The sequence below is a fragment of the Plecotus auritus genome (genome assembly GCF_963455305.1).
Source record: "Plecotus auritus genome assembly, chromosome: 3".
In the NCBI taxonomy this organism is placed as follows: Eukaryota; Metazoa; Chordata; class Mammalia; order Chiroptera; family Vespertilionidae; genus Plecotus; species Plecotus auritus.
In genome coordinates this window covers 117,909,511-117,925,167 of record NC_137772.1, presented here as the reverse complement: position 1 = coordinate 117,925,167, position 15,657 = coordinate 117,909,511, and the positions used below count along the sequence as shown (strand labels likewise).

At 39.0% G+C, this 15,657-nt stretch overlaps 1 protein-coding gene across 1 annotated transcript in view; it reads right to left on the bottom strand.

Annotated features, from left to right (window-relative positions):
* SKA3 (spindle and kinetochore associated complex subunit 3) overlaps window positions 1–15,657 on the bottom strand; it is a gene marked incomplete at its 3' end in the record, with an annotated part of 32,348 nt that overhangs the window by 4,816 nt on the left and 11,875 nt on the right. Inside the window, exons 5-8 of the mRNA XM_080663095.1 lie at window positions 14,261–14,340; window positions 9,229–9,314; window positions 7,326–7,529; window positions 5,955–6,086 (exon numbers count right to left, since the gene is read on the bottom strand). Of these exons, the coding sequence (XP_080519221.1) occupies window positions 5,955–6,086; window positions 7,326–7,529; window positions 9,229–9,314; window positions 14,261–14,340 (502 nt within the window). The remainder of the gene's footprint in view (window positions 1–5,954; window positions 6,087–7,325; window positions 7,530–9,228; window positions 9,315–14,260; window positions 14,341–15,657) is intronic.

The following is a 15,657-nucleotide window of genomic DNA, read 5'->3' as shown; positions in this document are numbered from 1 at the left end:
CCACACACCCTGGCCAGCCCAGGCCTCCACTCAAGTCTACAAAGTTTCAATTATAGAATATAAATCCCAACAGAAATGGCTGCGGCCACAGAGCAAGCAGGAGTCCTGGCTTTGCTCAAGGCTGCAAAGTTTCAATTATAGAAGATAAATAAATCCCAGATACCAGGGACTCCTGCAAACCACCCCAGGCCTCTCGCCCAGGCTGCCCCACGACCCAAGGGAACCCCTACTCTGATCCCGGACACCCTTCAGAACAAACCAGCCAGCCCCAACCCGTGCACCAGGCCTCTATCCTATCTAATAAAGGTAATATGCAAATTGACCATCACTCCAACACAAAGATGGCTGCCCCCATTTGGACACAAGATGGCCAGCAGGGGAGGGCAGTTGGGAGGGACCAGGCCTGAAAGGGCAGTTGGGGGCGATCAAGCCTGCAGGGGAGGGCAGTTAGGAGTGACCAGGCCTGCAGGGGAGGGCAGTTAGGGGCAAATAGGCTGGCAGGGGAGCAGTTAGGCATCAATGAGGCTGGCAGGGGAGTGATCAGGCTGGTAGGCAGAAGTGGTTAGGGGCAATCAGGAAGGCAGGCAGGCGAGCAGTTGGGAGCCAGCAGTCCTGGATTGTGAGAGGGATGTCCGACTGCCCGTTTAGGCCCGATCCTTCCGGGATTGGGATGGGCAGTCGGACATCCCTTGAGTGGTCCCAGATTGGAGAGGGTGCAGGCTGGGCTGAGGGACACACTCCCCTGTGCACGAATTTCATGCACCAGGCCTCTAGTCTTATATAATAAAAGGCTAATATGCAAATTGCCCCCATGGGCGGAAGTTAGATGTGTGCTGACCACCAGGGGGTGGTGCAGAATATGGCAGGTATTGGTGAGATGCTGCTGGCCCTGATGGGATGGTGGAGTAGGTGACTGGGTGGCGACCAGCCAAGGCAGGTACAAGCAAGGTCCCCGACTGCCCCACAGATAGGCCCTGATTGCTGGCCAGTCCTAGGGACCGTATCCCTCTAGTTGTCTATAATACCAGCTCAGTTTTCTCAGCAGGTAAATGAACTTATTAACCAGATCCTCCATAGGGAGTCTAGACATTAAGTATATATTGAAATTTTGCAAAATGTAACTGGGACTGTTATACCCAGAGTAAATTCAATGAACCCAGACTATCTCTGTACTTAAACCCAAATTTAAAAAAACTGTCTTTGTGAAACTGAAGGCAACACCCTAAAACTAAGCTTATCACGGTGCTTAGCTGTGCCAGATTCTGTGCTAAGGAACTTACTGTGCATTATCTCATTTACCTTCATTGAGCTACAATGACTAGTTTCCACCTGTAGATGAAATTAAGACCTGCTTTAACAGGTCACAAGGAAGGCATATAAACCTATGTAACCAATAATAGATTAGTTGAAACTACATTTCCAAAAAATAGTGTTCTTTCAGTTTCTTTGATTCTCAACTCACTGCAGTCTTACATCCACTCACACTACAGTGATACTGCTCCTGTAGGGAAGTTATCCTTTGCATTCTAAATTTCGGTCAAGGGACCTAGAGTTGTGGACCTGTTTTAGTTTTTATACAAACCAGAACACCTCTCTTAAATATGGTCATGGCTCACAGTTTGAGGAGCTGTATGAGGTCTGTGTTACTGTACTTATTGCTTAGAAATAGGTAGTTTTGCCATAGCTATAGTAATTTCTTGGAGTCTGCATGAACAAGCTTGAAGAATGTTTATTCTGTTAGGATTAATCATGACTAGGCAGCTATTCTGTTTTATTTTACTGATTTTAGAGAGGAATGGAGAGAAACATTGATGAGAATCACTGATCGGCTGCCTTCTGCCCATCCCACACGGGATTGAGCCCACAACCCAGGCATGTTTCCTGACTGGGAATCAAACTGTGACCTCCTGGTTCATAGGTCCACACTCAACCACTGAGCCACACCAGCCGGACAGGCAGATATTTTTGTTTGTATGTTTTGTGTGTTTTTTTAATCCTCACCTGGGGATATTTTTCCATTGATTTTTAGAGCGGGAGAGGGGAGAAACTTCAATGTGAGACACACTGATTGTTTGCCACCCACATGTGCCCCAACCAGGGCTTGGGATTGAGCCTGCAACCCAGACACGTGCCCGACTAGAATCGAACCTTGCACCCTTTAGTCCACAGGCCGAAGCTCTATCCACTGAGCCAAACCAGTAAGGACTGGGCAGTTATTCTATGAAGAGCATCATGGATTCTCCCCTGCCCATAATCTCAGAGGAATAAGCTAAAACCTAAAAGGTTTTTTTAAGACTAACATTTGGCCTTAAAATTTTTTTAATAAGCAAAAACCGTAAGTCTGGGAGTGTTATGAACATTTACTGTGTAAAGGTGTATTACCCACCTCACGTTGGGAGGAGCCAATGAAATGGTGCTTAGGAGTGCCTGGTAGATAGTGAATGTTCAATATCTATTTAAAAAGAAGAAAAGGCATTTGTAGCCCTCTCGATGTGCCTTCAGAATTTCCTACCCTACCCAAGCTGGCCAGCCCAGTCATAACCATTTCTTAAGAAAATTTCAAATAAGATTTGATGAAATTAAAGCAATTTAAATTATGAACGAAGTAAACCTAAGGCATTTTTAAAATATGTAAATTCTAGAGTAATTATTGGAAACTATCAGAATTTGTAGTATCTCTCACACTTTCTAGTACTTTGCCAGGGAATTATATATAAACTAAGTGTCTATTATATACCAGGTTCTGTGGGCTTGGAGAAACATAAATATAACAAGATACAGATCCTTCCTCATAGTCTTAGCCTCATAATGAAAGGTGTAAACACATGGTAAAAAGTTTGAGAAGTTGCTACTGAAGATGGCACTTGAGCTTGTCTAACTCCTAAAGGGTTGGATTTATACTCCTTTTACAGGGTGTAACATGAACAAAGGCGTACAAGTGGGAAACAACAGTGCTTGCACACCACTCATGGAACACTCATGTACTAATTTTGGCCAAATTCAGGATAAAGAGGGGACATATCCCAGAGATGTTGGAGGCCATCAATAAGATTTGGGGTGGACAATGAATGGGACATGGAAAAGCCACCATTTCCTCATCTGGAAAATACCTATTTCAAAGAATTAATCTAAGAATTAAATAGGTTAATAAATATTTAGGACCATGCCTAGTGTGTTTACTGTTATAAGTCCCCAGCACACCATCAAAAAATTAATCAGTTCTGACAATGTCATCCATTTTACTACCAAGTCCAACGGTCAAGTTTTGTCTCTTTTATACTTATACTGGAGGCCTGGTGCACGAAATTCATGTGTGGGTACAGTCCCTAGGCCTGGCCTGCAATTAGGGCCATCTTCCCGGGCTGCCCACAGCCGGCCCTGCCCTCTGCTACCACCCACCCCCAGTTCCCCATTTGCCATCAGGTGATCAGACCCTGCTGGCTGGGGGGAGCAACCGAGAGGTTGGCCGTTTCACCTGCTCGCTGGCCCCGCCCCCACTGTGGGTTGCCCTGTGTGTGGGGGGCGACTGGTGGAGCAGGGACCTTGGCCTGGCACCACCCACATCCCCCGCCACTCATCCCCGGTTCCCCATTCGCCATTGGGCAATCTGAGCATGCCAGCTGGGGAAAGGGACTAAGAGATAGTCAGTGCACCTCAGTGACTGGTTGAGCGGTTGTTCTGGTCATTCTGCCATTATGGTCAATTAGCATATTACCTTTTTATTATATAGGATTCTCAGCAATACTGATAGGATCAATCACTCTCCTTGAAATCCTTCCTACTTAATGGATTCTTCTCAATCTCCTTCCCTAGATTGATCTACCTCTTCTTATCCTCTAATGTAAAAGTCCAAGATTCAGTCTTAGTACTCTGGATACCTCCCTCCCTTAGCAATCCGCTCATGCTCTGCATTTCTTCTGTCCATGCAGATGTGGTAAATAGTTAACGAAAGGTTAGTAGAAATTTGGGAAGTCATCATCATATGTAAGGTGACTAGAGCTTTACCTTGAACTAAATATCTTGAAAATTATTTTACATATTTAACAAAAATTACAACTACACAGTAATTCCTAGAACACAAAATAAATCAAGTTTTGTTTTAATGACTATTTTCTGACAAAATTAAGAGAGCAAGTCTTTACATTTGACTTTCAAGATACACAGAAGAGGGTACTCTACCGCATCAAATTCCCCATGGCTAAGACAGTGAAGCACCTTGTTATACTTGTCAAATATTTATTCTCAAATTCTTAACTGGTCTTCATAATACACTAGGTTATTTTCCCATTGGCCATGTGAAATGTTTGCCAAAGTACTTTTATGGACTTAATTAGATTACTGTTCAGTTATACTTAAATGGGAAGGATCTATCAGATAGCTCTCAACACATTCGGTCTCCTTGTTACTGTCGTCACAAATGACATCCCAGAGAAGCACACCTGGCCCAGGAAGTCATCAGAATCTTCCAGAAAGGCCTCAGGGTTGGTGGGTAGCCACTGAAGAGAAACTTGGAGAGGTCTGCAGCCATGTGCTGGATGAGAGGATGAAATGGACACTAAGCAAAAAGTTGGAAGGAAAAAAGAAGGAAAAAAAACCTGCAACTGATAAGAGGTGATTCCATCTGAGACCTACTACAGTGCAGATGTCCTGGCCTGTAAATTCTCCTTTTCCTAAATTGAGCTGTCATTTGTAAACTGTGTTTTAAAAGAGCAATGTTGAAATAAAAGGTGTAAGAGACTCGGGAGGAGACAGGAGAAGGGCAGAGTTACAGTTAAGAAGCCCACTCCTGCAGACAGCAAGAACTACCCAGATCAGAGAAGACTGGAGGTGGTCTTCTTTTTTTTTTTTTTTTTAGAGAAGGGAGAAACAGAGACAGAGAAACATGGATGTGAGAGAAACATCAATTGGTTGCCTCCTGCACATGCCCTGACCAGGGCTGGAGATGGAGCATGTAACTGAGGTATGTGCCCTTGACCAGAATTGAACCCCTGACCTTCATTCTGTGGGCCGACGCTCTATCCACTGAGCCAAACCAGCTAGGACTGGACATGGCCTTATTTGAATAGCAAATAGTAAGACTTAAATTTTAAAAATTATTGATCCTGCTTTATAGTAATTACTTAATCCATGCTTAGATTAGGTAGGGTAAATTTGAGATCAGTGAAATAGTAATGATATTTAAAAACAATTAAGTGAGCTGCATGTCAAGAAGATTGAGGTTAAAGTAAATCAAAACTGCCGTAACCGGTTTGGCTCAGTGGATAGAGCGTCAGCCTGCAGACTGAGGGGTCCCAGGTTCAATTCCGGTCAAGGGCATGTGCCTTGGTTTGTGGGCACATCCCCAGTAGGGAGTGTGCAGGAGGCAGCTGATCGATGTTTCTCTCTCACTGATGTTTCTAACTCTCTATCCCTCTCCCTTCCTCTCTGTAAAAAAATCAATATGTTAAAAAAAAGTAAATCAAAACTTAAAAAGCAAATTATAATACCAGTATCCAAACTCATCTTTGATATGGATTGAGGGAGGAAGAAACGGGAATGTGAAAACAAAGTAAGTCCAGCTTTGATTTCATCGCATTCTGTTCAGTTTCTATTAATCGACGGATGGATCCACTAGGATTTCTGCAAAAAGATATCATCAAATTACAAATTACAAATAAATATCATCTAGGTATAATTAACAGCAATCAACAAAACAAATGATACAACACTGTGGTTATATATTTTTACAGTTTATGTATAAAATAGTTGGGAATACATTCCCAATGATATTATCAAACTTGCTATTGTTGGGAGTCAGATATAGGGATCACAAATTCTATATTGAGAAAGATATAAGCTGTTAACCCAAGCTGCCAAATGTCAATTAAAATTTTATTCCTACCATTTAAGTGTTAATTTTCAAATGTTCTCCTCAGCTGACACATGTACTTTCTTTGGAATGGTAACATACTCACTTTCACCAGTTTTCTTGTTGCCAACATCTCAGATGTTCCATCCTTCACATCTAGTAAAGAATGCTTTGCTGGGTGGCATGCCTTAACTGCTACTGGAGTAGTAGCTAGGTTTGGGTTGTATTTTGATAAAACCTAAAAACAAGCAAATTCCTTTTTATTAAGTCATACGAACAACATAAATTTGGAAGGTGTTATAAAACATTCAAGAAAACACAAGGAAAATTAGAGGGTATGGGTTGTTTGAAACAGTAAGAATTTTTTAGCAGCACAGACGGATGTTTTAACATCACAGAAATGATGGTAATATTAGAAATTTAACTTGGGTGTGGAGGCTTGATTTCTAAAGCCTTCTAAAATGTACACTAATGATAATGGAAACAAGCAGCAATGTGTCCCCGTGAACAAATTAAGCCTTTACAAAGATGTTAGGAAAAAAAATATATAGGAAAGAGGCAAAATAAAGGCTAAAAAAAATCATTAGTTATATAGATTATAAAAAGAATTTGAAATATCAACTATGATTGTTTTCATACATAAAGAAGTGACACATTAAATACAAGGTTTCCCTCTTTTAACATAGAAATAAAAAGGGAAGTGGAACTCTATATAATGCTTATAGACAGAAACTGCTCCTTCTCATTCAATTTATGATGATGCCCAGAAGAAAAAAACAGAAAAGCCAGAGTAAGGTGGTTAATGAACCCTTTACTTTTATCTTAGGATGTCTGTTCCAATGGCATTTAGGTATTTTCCCAAGTAGTTTTATCTTTCTCATAGCTCTCCATAAGCTAGGAAGGTTCAGAATAACCATTGCCAAACACTACAACTCCTTTGGCGGGGTGGGGGGTGGGGGGGCCTGGAAGAACCAGACTGGTGGTTATTTAGATTTGGCAGTTGCTATAAATCAGTAGCTGACTAGTAGTAAATGATGTTGTACTAAAGAATTAGAGATTCTAAATCAGTGTTTCTCAAGTTATTAATGATATCCGTCTCTGAAGAACTGTAGGATAAATGACATTCCTTATTTGGGCAGCAACACCTCCCATGGGAACAGTGGTCAACATGACCATCACAGGTGAACAATTAGAATACATTACAAGAATAGATTTCTGAACTTGAGGTTAAAGAGAAAATGCCCCGAGGGCATAAAAGTATGATGATGTCACTAGCTTCTGCTCAACCCAGAAGAACCTTAACCAGGTAGTGTCAGAAAAGACATAGCAGCCCAGAATTTAGATTTTCTCAATACCCAAACCAGCACATAGCCCAATGATAAATAATAGTTTACATCAGAGATTACATAAATATCTAACTTTGAAAAAAATGTATCAGAAAAAAAGAAAAAAAAAAAAAAACAGCCTGGAAAATAACCTGGAGAATGTCTTCTGGAATTGTAGTTACTTTTGGAGGTGTAGGTGTTCTGAGCAGATTCTCATAAGAAGAAATCACAGGGGAAGAGGGAGCTGCACAGTTCTCAAAGCACTTGTCTGAATTTAAAACTAACGATGTACAGTATTTCATTTCCAAATCATTTGATGAACTATTTGTTTTTGATAATGGATAATCTGTGGATACCTAATGAATAAAAATAAATCATTAAATTATGGTGGTATAAAATAATGGAAAATAAAAATTGTCAGTCAATTGTTAGTTCTGATGGGGTCCTTAAATAGGCTTCCCAATCAAGTATTAAATAAAATCAAGAAAACAAAGAAATGGCGTACGGCGGACAAAGTACCACCTTCATTATCAATAAAGGATGAGCTACAGCTTAATATGAAAAATGGACTGAATCCCAGATTTAGATGATTCACCCCTCCCCAGTCTCAAGCAACTAACTGGGCTAGATGAGAGTCATAGCACGAGGAATGGGCAAATTACCACAGGCCCTCACCCCCAAGAGGAAGAAATATTTGAGGGAAACCCAGCATTTTGTTTCTCTACAGCTACAGTGTCCAACACAGAAGCCACAACCATCTGGGGTTGTTTAAACTTAATGAAATTAGTAAAAATTTAAAAACTTAAAATTAGTTCCACAGATGCAATTGCCACATTTTATGTGCTCAGTAGCTGGCTGTGACTAGTAGCTACTATACCAAACAGCACAGAATACAGTACATTTCCATCACTGTAGAAAGTTTTATTGGACAGGCTGGTCTACCATATGGGTTGTCTTAAATATTCATTACCAACTTTAAAATAGAATGAGGTTTTGATAATAATAAATTTGTTCACTGGGGAAAATTTGGGGGAAAAAGGGGGGGCAATAAAAATCACCCATAAATAACATTTTGGTGTGTTTATATTCATTCTTTTTCCTTAAAATGTAGTAGTCCCAACCTTATCCACAGGAGATATGTTCCAACACCCCCAGTGGATGTCTAAAACCCTAGATAGTACTGAACCCTACATGTACTATGTTTATTCCTATACATACATACCTATAATAAAGTTCAATTTATAAAACAGGTACAGTAAGAGATCAATAACTAATAATAAAAAAGAGCAATTATAACAATATACTGTACTATGTTATATGACTTGAACACAAGCATTGTGATACCTTGACAGTTGATCTGATAACCGAGATGGCCACTAAGTGACTAACAGGAGGGTAGTATCTACAGTGTGGACATGCCAGACAAAGGGATGATTTCTATCTCATATGGAGCAGAGGGTGAGAGATTTTATAACTCTACTCAAAGGAGCATAATTGAAAACTCATGACTTGTTTATTTCGGGAAATTTCCATTTAATATTTTCAGATTGCAGTTAACTATAGGTAACTGAAATCACAGAAAGCAAAACCACGGGTAAGAGAGGACAACTGTATGCATGTGTATATGTACATATACATACATGTCATTTTCCATATCATTAAATACTTGAACACATTGTTTTTATATGTTCTTACATGTTTTTCAAAAACGTGATAGTTATGTAACACTGGACCTTACTGACATACTTTAATGTATCTTGCTTTTCTTCTACCATTTGACATTTAGATTGTTTCCATGCTTTGCTCTAATAATAATTTGCTATAACAAATCTGTCCCAGTGAGCCTTAGAATAAATTCGGACATGTTTAAAAGGTATGAAAAAATCTAAAGCTCTTAATATAAGCTGCTAAATTACCCTCCAGAAGTATATGGTAAGTATACAACTAAAGTCTGCATTATTCTAACTTTTTAAACAGACTGTTTGAGTCTAGAAATAGTTGTGTATCTGAGTCATTAAGAACAAAATTAGAGCTTTCAATTTTATGAAAATTTACCAAAGCTGTTCTGTTCTTTGTAGAAGGAATTTTCAAACCAGGAGTACAGAATGTAGGTGCCAAGGGAGACTTTGTATATTCATCATCTAGAAGACACATACAATCACGTGAAAATAAATATTTAAAAATGAAGTTGAAATACACATTTCAACTTTTAAGTTATAATCCTTGTCAATATAATTTGTGATTACTATTTTTAATAACTTAAATTATAACTAATATCTGCTTAGTTGGACAGGAAAAAAATCAAAACTCATATCACATATCTAATTATCACTAGTACTAATGGAAGTTCAGCAAGGCACAAGTGCTATATGCAAAAATAAATAATTCTAGCATAAAAGAAACACAAATATAATTTGAAGAAAGATATTTTTCATTATAGCAACAAGATTAGAGCAAGATACCTATATATAAACCTATTAACAACTGTTGAAGATCTTTATGGAGAAAATCAAATTTCTGAAAAATAAAAAGGAGGAAGAAGGCCAGGAAGTCGCTTGCTGTCCAAGATATTAGGAACAGAACTATGCATATATATATATATTTGATATCTATAATACATAGTATCATGAAAGCAATCTTTAAAAAATACCAAAGAGAAACTGTGAACATGTTAGAAAAGTGATCATCAGACTGGCAAAATCTGATTAGGTCTAAATATCTTTAAGTGCTGGAAAAGATAGAGAAACATTAACCCAAACACTGCTCGGGGACATAAAAGCCACCTTCAGGGCAATTTAGCATCTTAGAGTAAGTGAAGGTGTGCATCCCCTTTCACCTAGAAATTGTACTACTAGAGTGAGAAACACATGTGCATAGGCATAATTTTCATTATAGTACTGCCTGTAATAATAAAAAAGAAAAACAACTCAACTGTCAATAAAATGGCTTATTCATACAGTGGAACACTACTGAACAATTAAAATGGATGAACTGCCTTAGTCGGTTTGGCTCAGTGGATAGAGCATTGACCTGCGGACTGAAGGGCCCTGGGTTCAATTCCGGTCAAGGGCACATACCTGGGTTGCAGGCTCAATCCCCAGTAGGAGGCGTGCAGGAGGCAGCCGAGCAATGATTCTTTCTCATCGATGTTTCTATCTCTCTCTCCCTCTTTCCTCTCAGAAATCAATAAAAATGTATTTTTTAAAATGGATGAACTGGATTTACATAGATTAATATACTACTAAAAAACATACTGTGAAGTGAAAAAAGCAAACGGCAAAAGAATACAAATAATATGTAACTTATGTGAAATTTTAAAACACAATTATGCTTTATTAATCATTTTTGGGGAGGAAAGGAAGGAGAATAATAGAGTGGGGCTAAGGATTTAGCTTTAGGTATAACTTTTTTTAAAAAAAAGATTTTTAAAGTTGATTTTTAGAGAGGAAGGGAGAGGGGTGGAGCCATGGATGTGAAAGCAAAACATCGATTAGCTGCCTCCTGCACTACTGGGGATTGAATCTGCAACCCAGGCATGTGCCCTGATTGAAAATCTAACCCGCAACCTTTTGGTGCATAGGATGGCTCAACCAACTGAGCCAAACTGGTCAAGGCACTTTAGGTATATAACTTTAATTTAAAAAAATTTGAAGCAAATATAGCAAGATACTAACATCTATTTAATTTGATATTTTCGGTATACACCTATACACCTGGGGTTTTAAGATAAGGCAGCTAACCTAAAACCTGTCTGCAGCCCTAGCCCAGTGGTCGGCAAACTCATTAGTCAACAGAGCCAAATATCAACAGTACAACGATTGAAATTTCTTTTGAGAGCCGAAAACCGACTTCTTCGCATGGGCCACCAAGTTTCAATAGCACTGTACGTGCGCGCCCGCATGTGGTATTTTGTGGAAGAGCCACACTCAAGGGGCCAAAGAGCCGCATGTGGCTCGCAAGCCGCAGTTTGCCGACCACTGCCCTAGCCAGTTTGGCTCAGTTGATAGAGCATTGGCCTGCAGAGTGAAAGGTCCAGATTCGATTCTGGTCAAGGGCACATGCCCGGGGTTGCGAGCTCAATCCCCAGTAGGGGTCGTGCAGGAGGCAGCCAGTCAATGATTCTCTCTTATCATAGGTGTTTCTATCTCTCCCTCTCCCTTCCTCTCTGAAACCAATAAAAATATATTTAAAACAATAACAACAACAACAACAAAAAACCTGTTTGTAATGGGTAACCCATGGAGCCCTGGCTGGGATAAGCATTAAACAGCTCCACAGGGCACATAGAACTACCACTGAAAACCTCCATTTAAAGATGAGTTAAAAATTAAAGGAATGTGAGGAAACAAGCCCCAAGAAAGACAATCAAAGTGATAAACAAGAGAATACAAGAGTCTTTCAGATACATGTGTTTAAAATGTTCAAAGAGATAAACGGAGGCATAGAGATCATAAGGCAAGAGAGCAATACAGAAGGAAAAATAGAAAAAACTTGTAAAACAAAAAATGTAGTAATTGGAGTAAAAATTCAAGTGATGGATTAACATAATAAATTAGACTCAGTGTAAGAGAGAAACAGCAATTGGAAGGATGTCTAAAGCACAAAGTAGCAAAGAGAAAGGGAAGAAAGCTATCAAATGAAGTTAAACTGGGAGGCTAAAGGGTAAGCTTCAATATATATCTTACAGGGATTTCAGGAGAGAAAAATTGAGGAATTAGGGGAAAGTAATATTATTGAAGAGATAATGTCAGAGTATTTTCCAGACTTAGATGAGTCCTTAGTTTAAAAAATCATCCCAAATTCTAAACATAATACATGGAAACATACTATAGAGAAATGAAGAATATCAAAGATAAAAATAAAAATCTTATAGACTACCAAAAAGAAGAGATTTTCCTATAAAGAAAAGCTAACCAGACCAATAGCCCTCTGCTCATCAGCAATAGATACCAGGTCACAAAGGAATAATTTCTTTAAAATACTGAAGACACCTGTCAATCTAGTCACCTATATCGAGTTAAATTATCATTCAAGAATGAGTGAAAGCCCAGCTAGTGTGGCTTAGTGGTTTAGTGTCGACCCATGCACCAAGAGGTCACTGGTTCAATTCCCGGTCAGGGCACATGTCCTGGTCTCAGGCTCTATCCCCATTGGGGTCATCCAGAAGACAGTTGGTTGATATTGATGCTTCTCTCTCATTGATGTTTTTATCTCCCTCTTCCTTCCTCTCTCTCTCAAATCAATAAAAACATATTTTAAAAAATGAGTGAAGCCCTGACCGGTTTGGCTCAGTGGATAGAGTGTCGGCCTGCGGACTGAAGGGTCCTGGGTTTGATTCTGGTCAAGGGCATGTACCTGGGCTGCTGGGGATATATACATATATATATTTTTAAATATATTTTATTGATTTCTTACAGAGAGGAAAGGGAGAGGATAGTTAGAAACATCGATGAGAGAGAAACATCAATCAGCTGCCTCCTGCACACCTCCCACTGGGGATGTGCCTGCAACCCAGGTACATGCCCTTGACCAGAATCGAACCCGGGACCCTTCAGTCCGCAGGCCGACTCTCTATCCACTGAGCCAAACCAGTCAGGGATAAAATATATTTTTTTAAAAAATGAGTGGAAAAAATGTTTTCAGACATATAAAACTAGAGAATACTTCACACAGAGTAGACCATCTCTGAAAGAACTGCTAAAGGCAGTACTTTAACCAGAAAACTAAACCCAGAAAGAATGAGTGAACTATAAGCAGCAATGGCAAACACACAAAAAATGGTAAAGAAATTACTGAATTTTAATAAGTACAGACTATAAAAATTTTAATAGCTTTTGTGGCATAGAAATAGGGTCAAACAAAAATACAACATAAACTCTCTTAATAAGCCTTCACTTAACCAAATTACTAATGGGTAAACATAAGCTTTCGATTCCTTCCATAAAAGATACTGCTGATGGCCCACTGAAGGATTTCAGTCAGGAAGTCATAAAAGATAGTCTCCCTTATTAAGGTCCACTGGGAAGTGATTTCTGAGTATGATTGAAAGTAGTGGTCCAATTTCTCTCCTTTTTAAAAAAATAGGCTACTCTTTAATATAGTCATGTTTTTTTCTTATAAGTTGAGCTCCAAGCTTACTATGAATGAGTTGCATTTTGTTACACCTGTTTATGCCAGAGGTACTTGTTAATAACAAGTCAGTGAAATTAGTAAAGAGAGTATTTCTGAAAATAATGTCTAAAACTTTGGAAAGATTTCCTAAAGACAATTTACTTTAAAAGATTTGCCAAGCCCTAACCGGTTTGGCTCAGTGGATAGAGCGTCAGCCTGCGGACTCAAGGGTCCCAGGTTCGATTCCGGTCAAGGGCATGTACCTTGGTTGCAGGCACATCCCCAGTAGGGAGTGTGCAGGAGGCAGCTGATCGATGTTTCTCTCTCATCGATGTTTCTAACTCTCTATCCCTCTCCCTTCCTCTCTGTAAAAAATCAATAAAATATATTTTTAACAAAAAAAAAAAAAAAAGATTTGCCAATAAATTTGGTATAGATCAGACAACTATAAATAATTATTCAAAGAAATCATAAAACTCTGTAATTTTTTTATTTTATATTTTCATGAAAACCAGTGTTTGCTGGGACAAGTATGAGAAAACTACATGAAAATTTTCTGTAAGTTCTTGTACTCTTTAAAAAAAATTTGAATGTATTCTGGGTGTGGTTTATGTAAGAAAGATAATGTAGAACTCTAATAGGCTGAGGCTAAATTTAAAAAAAGGGTGCTACTGGCTCTATATAAAAAAATTGGTGAATGAATGTATATTTATATGCTTTAAGTTAAAATGTTAAAAACAAACTGACAAGTACTGAATATAACCAGGAAGAGTATAAAAAGAAAGAAAATTTTATCTTTCTCTCGTATGAAATCATGCTGAATGTGAATGGAATGAATGGTGGTACTTAACAGAACTCGATGTCACTAACTGAGAAGATGCAGAAGGCTATTAGAATATGTATGTGGTGCATCATTTTTGTACAAAGATCATCTGGAAAGAGCCTAGCTGAGAAGTAACTTGATTTTCACACTTACCATTTTTTTCCAATTGCTGGTTCACGAGGCCAGCAGTGGTGCTATCACTGGACACTAGTTCTGTTTCTACACCTTCCTCACTGGTATGATTAATAGGGAAATTATAAGGTAAAAAAAAAAAAGTTAATATTAAACCTCTGGGAAAATTTAATCTTTTAACCACGGCCGGTATGGCTGTGGTTGAGCATCGACCTATGAACCAGGAGGTAATGATTGGATTCTCAGGGCACATGCCAGGGTTGTGGGCTTGATCCCCAGGAGGGGGCGTGCAGGAGGCAGTTGATCCATGATTTTTTCTCATCATTGATGTTTCTCTATTCCTCTCCCTTCCTCTCTAAAATAAATAAAAATACACTTAAAACAAAAGTATAGCCCAGTGGTGAGCGTCAACCCATGAACCAGGAGGTTGAGGTTTGATTCCCAGTCAGAACATATGGCTTATGGCTCAATCCCTAGTGGGGTAGGAGGTGTAGGAGGCAGCTGATCACTGACTCTCTCATCAATGATGTTGCTGTCCCTCCTTTTCCCTTCCTCTCTCTGAAATCAAGAAAAAAAGAAAGTGGAAACATGGCTCAAAAAAGCTTAAGAACCATTTTGTATTGATAGTTTTGACTTAGAAGTAGATTAAGAATCTCTGACTTAAAGGAAAGCCATGATAAGTTCAACTCATTATATAAATTAATCTGTTTCTGGACAATTTTGTTCCAGTTATAGGTCCATTCTGTGACAGTTTTATACTGTTTTACTTACTGTAGCTTTACTTACACACGAACACACACACTTTTTGTTAATCCTCACTCAAGGATATTTTTTCCAGTGATTTTTAGAGCGGGAGGGAGGAAGGGACAAACATCAATGGGAAAGACACTGATTGGTTGCCTCCCATACACGCCCCAACCCAGCCAGGGATGGAACCTGCAACCAAGGTAATTGAATCCAAGATCCTTTGGGTCTAACCACTGAACACACCAGCCAGGGCAATCTTTAATTTTATTCTTTATCTTACCAAACACCTTTTTTTTTTTTTTCAGGAGTGCCTTTTACAGCATCTAACCTGAAAAAATCAACAGCTCACACTTTACTGTAGAGTTGATGATTCAGGGAAGTTTGAAATAAGAAGTATCTGAAAACCTCAGTCTGAAACATAATACTTCTAGGAAAAAAATATCAATAAATACAAAAGATATAGGAAGTTGGATAAGCTGTACCTTTTAAAAAAGTGCTTGCCCTAACCGGCTTGGCTCAGTGGATAGAGCGTCGGCCTGCGGACTGAAGGGTCCCAGGTTCGATTCTGGTCAAGGGCATGTACCTTGGTTATGGGCACATCCCCAGTAGGGGTTTGTAGGAGGCAGCTGATCAATGTTTCTCTCTCATCAATGTTTCTAACACTATATCCC